At 40.3% G+C, this 5,976-nt stretch overlaps 1 protein-coding gene across 1 annotated transcript in view; it reads left to right on the forward strand.

Annotated features, from left to right (window-relative positions):
- Window positions 5,333–5,976, forward strand: part of LOC109848412 (probable xyloglucan glycosyltransferase 9) — a 4,378-nt gene continuing 3,734 nt past the window's right edge. The window contains 1 exon segment of the mRNA XM_020417884.1: window positions 5,333–5,975. Coding sequence (XP_020273473.1) covers window positions 5,734–5,975 — 242 coding nt within the window. The 5' untranslated portion in view covers window positions 5,333–5,733.

Raw genomic sequence — 5,976 nt, forward strand, 5'->3', positions numbered from 1 at the left:
GAATCCTATGCTGTCACCAACAATGAACTATAGGACACTGACTCATACAAGCTTTGGCACGACCGTCTTGGACATCCTGGTCGTGACATGATCTGTATTTTAAAAAACTCACATGGACATCCTTTCTTTCGAGTGACACACAAAATAGGACAAAAATCTGATACACTACATAGTGTCGGTCCTAGTGCTGCTCCATTGCGACTAGTGACTTCTGAAGCACCAGATGTATTATCTACATCCCACTCTGCCTCATTAACTATCTCAAAGGCACGTCACTCCTTTTGCAAAGCTTGTTCTTTAGCAAAAATAGGATCGAGACCTTCATATGCTAAAGATACAAAGCAAGACATCTCATTCTTACAAAGGGTATAAGGGGATATTTGTGGACCTATCCATCCAGAATGCAGACCATTCAGGTATTTTATGGTCCTGGTAGATGTTTCGACACGCTGGTCACATGTTATTGTCCACAAGAAATGTTGCATTTGCAAAATTTCTAGCACAAATTATATGTTTAAGGGCTCACCACCCTGATTACCCTATCAAGTCTATAAGGCTTGATAATGTTGGAGAATTTACATTAAAAGCATTTGATGATTATTGCATGTCTGTCGGGATCGATGTAGAGCATCATGTACCCCATGTGCATACACAAAATGGTCTCGCAGAAGCCATCATCAAAAGGCTACATATGGTGGCTAGGGCACTGGTTATGCGCACCAACATGCCTATCTCTGCATGGGGTTATGCCATATTGCACACAGCTTTACTTAATTATTTCAGACCCACCACTAGACAACCATTTTTCGCATACCAGTTAGTAACTGGATATGAGCCTGATATTTCACACTTACGTATATTTGGTTCTACAGTGTATGTGCCTATTGCGCCCCCACAGTGCACCAAAATGGATCCTCAGAGACGACAAGGTATATATGTTGGATATGAAACTCCAACAATTATCTGCTATTTGCAACCTTTGACGGGCAATCTATTTCCCACTAGATTTGCAGATTGTCACTTTGATGAGATAGTCTTCCTATCGTTAGGGGGAGATAAGAAAAAGAATTTTCTAGGAGAATAAAAGGAATTGTCGTGGTTTGTCCCTACACTATCTCATTTTTATCCCCGCACTTCACAATGTGAAAGTAAAGTAAAAAAGAATAATTGATCTTCAGAACATAGCAGATTCGATGCCTGATGCGTTTGCTGATATTGCTAAAGTGACAAGATCACGTATACCAGCTACAAATGTGCATGTAAGGTTAGAAATCCCTAGTAAGGGGTACAATGCCGTAGATAGAGGCACTACAACCATACATGGTGGAGGTGTGGTTGAGGCCGTGGCTCTCAAAAGGAAGAGGAGAGGCCACCTGGTTCTATTGACACCCACCCAAGGGAAAGGAGGGCGGATGTGGCACAACCTGATCCATTAATCATTAATGAAAAGAATCCCTCTCACGAGATTATCTCTGATTATAGTTATGTCCATGAATCATTACCGGAGGATGCTCCGATGTTCGGTATGATCATAAAGAATAAAGAAATCTTAATGGATTATGAGAGTGGATATGAGTTGATGGAAAGATCTTCCACACACATTAATGATATATTTGCATATGCTGTTGCTCAAGAGATCATAGAGCATGATGATATCGAACCAACCTCTATTGCAGAATGTCAACAAAGAGCAGATTGTCCTAAATGGAAAGAAGCAATCCGGACAGAACTTGATTCTCTTGCAAAAAGATAGGTATTTGGTCTGGTAGTGCTATCCCTGTTAAATGTAAAGCCTGTAGGACATAAATGAGCTTTTGTCAGAAAGCGTAATGAGAAAAATAAAGTCCTAAGATACAAGGCTCGCCTTGTAGCACAAGGTTTCTCACAACGCCCTGGAATTGACTACAAGGATACATACTCTCCAGTAATGGACGTGATAACGTTCCGCTACTTAGTGAGCTTAGTAGCATTCGAAGGATTAGAAATGCAGCTTATGGATGTGGTTGCAGCATATCTCTATGGGGATACACACACACACACACACACACACACACACACACACACACATACACACATACACACACACACACACACACACACACACACACACACACACACACACACACACACACACACACATATATATATATATGGAAGTGCCTGATGGCCTTCCATTGCCCAAGTCAAGTGACTCTAAACCACGGAGTGCGTTTGCAATTAGATTAAAACACTCACTTTACGAATTGAAACAATCTGGATGGATGTGGTATACCCATTTGAGTAACTACTTGATTGGGAAGGGATATAAGAACGATGAACTATGCCCATGCGTATTTATAAAGAAAACAAGTTCCAGATTTGCAATTGTAGTTGTATATGTTGATGATATGAACATAATAGGTACTCTTAATGAAATAAGAGAAACCACAAGCTATTTGAAATCCAAATTTAAGATGAAGGATCTTGGGAAACTCGGTTCTGTCTAGGCCTTGAACTAGAACATCGAGCTTGTGGAATACTAATTCACCAGTCTGCATACGTCCAAAAGATTCTCTAGCGATTTAACATGAATAAAGTGCACCCTGTTAGCACTCCCATGATCGGTCGAAGTTTGGATATAAAGAAATATCCATTTCGTCCAAGGGAAGATGACAAAGAGTTGTTAGGAGCTGAAATTCCCTACATGAGTGCAATAGGCGCATTATTGTACTTAGTGCAATGCACTCGACCAGATATTGCTTTCTCAGTGAACTTGTTAGCTAGATTTAGTTCAGGACCAACGCAGCGTCACTGGAATGGCATCAAGAACATATTTCGATACCTAAAAGGAACCATTGACATGGGTCTGTTCTTCCCCTATAGAGAGACAAGAGGGATCATAGATGATACGATAACCCCTAAAGGAAATATTAAGGGCAAGAGCGCCACCCCCTACACCAAAACACCGAAAAATGTTTTAGTTGGTTTTGCAGATGCTAGGTACCTATCTGACCCATATAAAGGACGCTCCCAAACTGGTTATGTATTTACCATGGGGAACACATCGATATCTTAGAGATCTACCAAGCAAACTCTTATAGCTACCTCCTCGAACCATTCAGAGATCATTGCCCTACATGAAGTAGTTCGCGAGTGTATATGGTTAAGGTCTATCATCACACATATTCAAGGGACTAGTGGTTTGAGTTCTACCACTAAAGAGCCCACTTGTATTTATGAAGACAATGCAGCTTTCATTGAACAAATGAAACTAGGTTACAACAAAGGTGATAATGCAAAGCATATATTACCAAAGTTTTTCTAAAACCAACAACATCTGGCTTTCCTCAAGATTCAAGTGAATCAAGTAAGCTCTGAAGAAAATGCGGCAGATTTGTTTACCAAGTCATTACCTAAGGCCATCTTTGAGAAACATGTGAGAAACATATGGATGCGTAGATTTTATGAACTACCTTGATTATACGGATTAGGGGAGAGGTGTAGACTTTAGGGGGAGTCTCAACACACACATATTATCATCCATTGTATTAGGTGTGTTGTGCTCTTTCTCTCTTCGACCAAGTTTTATTTTTTCCACTGTGTTTTGTTACTTGGCAAGGTTTTTAATGATGCAACAACTCATGCACCATTTTACTCTTTGACTTGGCACAAGGGGGAGTGTTAAAGGAAAAACACAATTAGCGTGCCTTCGTCAAAGTAATTCATGAAGGGTAATTTAATTCTTCATATATTTATAAAACCCTATATTTGACACCCTATATAAAGGGGATTCCTGATGAAATAAAGATGACCAATTATATTCTTCTTTTAATAAAATTCATATTTTCCATATACAAAGTCGAAACTCTACATTTTGTTCATATCCATACAAACAAAATATTTGGTTCGGGTATTCCATCCATATATATATATGTCATAGTCACAGTTTCTTTTTTTGGGCCGGGCCCAGCTTTGGCCTTGCCTAGGCCCCCACCGCCCTCAAGCTCTGAAGCCTCGTCGTTCGATTAAACCCCGAGCCCCCACTCTTAAAATTACCACCCTACCCTTTACCGCCGAAGCGACCGCGCTGTAGTTCCGTCAATTTATCTTAACGCGGTTTATCCTGATCGCATAATTTGAGTGCTCTCTACAGTTTCTCAAACCAGTCCGAATCCGCTCATTACTCGGACCACCGACAATTTAACATAAGTTTCCCCGCATAATTCTTACATGCAAGACACCATATCCACCTCCCACGTGTCCTGCCCCCATCATGACGTCGATCTACGGACGCGATGACCGCCACGATAGCGACAAGACAACAGCAGGCACGTGCCCCCTCGATGTACGATTCGCGCGGTGTAGTGCGCCGCGGGAACAGTATAACGATCCCCCGAGACCGGTTCTTTTCCGCCGTGGATTTATTACTAAAAACAACTAACAATTAAACCTCCCATCTAACCCGACCCGCTACGGTTACAAAAGTACACGTGGGCGTATAATTCGATGTGCGTGCCAACGGGTGCTAAATAAAATATTGACGAGTTTTCGGGCTTGCGTTCAATAACTTACTAAATTCTTGAATACGCGTACGGTCCGATTTCATTTGGACTTGCACGCACGTTTTTCTTTCTTCCTCGTCCATTTCAAGATAAAATTTCCCCTTTTTTTTTCCTTTTTAAATGTATTTTTTAACCTTTCTCAAAATGGGTTCAAATTTAGTAAGGGGCTGTTTGGTTGTATGTTTTTACCTTGTAAAATGATGGAAAGTGTAAAAAAGTGAGTCCTAATTTCAGTTTTCATCACTTTACATTGTTTGTTTAAAATTTCTTTTACATGAAAAGCTTACAAATTTCTTTTATATGAAAAGCTTACACCTTTTGATGATGTGTCACCGAAAGCAAAATCATCAAAATTAGGAGTGATTTTGTTGGAAAGCTTACACAATGTCATAAATGTGTCCAAAAAAATAATAAAAAAGTCAAAACATTGTAGAAAGTGGTGAGGTGGATAACCACTTTCTATTTTGTGTCATAAATACTCTAGTTTACATTATACTATCCAAACAATGTAATACTATTATTTTAGGATTCACAAAGATTCCTAACCAAACAATGTAAACACTCGAATGAAAAATGATAAGGTGGATAACCACTTTCTATTTTATGTCATAAATACTCTAGTTTTCTAAAGGCATCCAAACAGTCTCCGAGAGAGGTGAGAGGAGAGAGACGAAAGCAAAAAAATTCAAAAAAATAGCAAGTTTGATTTACCACTGAAAAGGCCCCTCTTTTTGTTCCCCTATTTATTGACATGAACACTTGTAATTATTACGCGTTCATCTCCTATCGCCGTCTCCAGCTGTAGCCCATTCTATTTTCACTTAGATAAATTTTAAAAAGAATTAATCTTTTTAATTAAGTGAATTAGATATTGAGAGAGATTATTATAAAAGTAAGAATTATTTGAAGACGTGATGAGCTGTTCTTACATTGAAGCTGGGTTTGGTTGATCTTTGTTGTTTGCTTCTCCTTCTTATAGAGAGAGAAAGAAGTTTTTGAGCGATAATGGGAGGGAGAAGATAGAGGGAGAGAGAGGAGTTTGCACTCTTCTTCCCGAAGTACCCCTTCACATTTCTTCCCACATTGCTTCCTCAATCCTCAACCTCTTCCCGTGAGGATCGAAACCCATAAATTTTTCTCCAAACCCACATCAAATCCGACAAAAAGTTTCAATCTTGACGGCGATTTCGCCATGCCGCAATCTTTCAACTGGTGGGCGAAGGAGACTCACCGGGGAACGCCGGTGGTCATCAAAATGGCGAATCCCAACTGGTCAATGGTCGAGATCTCGTCGCTGGACGACGATGAAGACGTCGCCGCCGGAGATTTCGCCGTTAAAAAGGGCGGCCGCGGAAAAAACGCGAAGCAAATAACCTGGGTTTTGCTTCTCAAAGCTCATCGTGCCGCTGGCTGCCTGACCTCTCTCGCCACAGCC

The sequence above is a fragment of the Asparagus officinalis genome, chromosome 7 (genome assembly GCF_001876935.1).
Source record: "Asparagus officinalis chromosome 7, Aspof.V1, whole genome shotgun sequence".
NCBI classification, from domain to species: Eukaryota; Viridiplantae; Streptophyta; class Magnoliopsida; order Asparagales; family Asparagaceae; genus Asparagus; species Asparagus officinalis.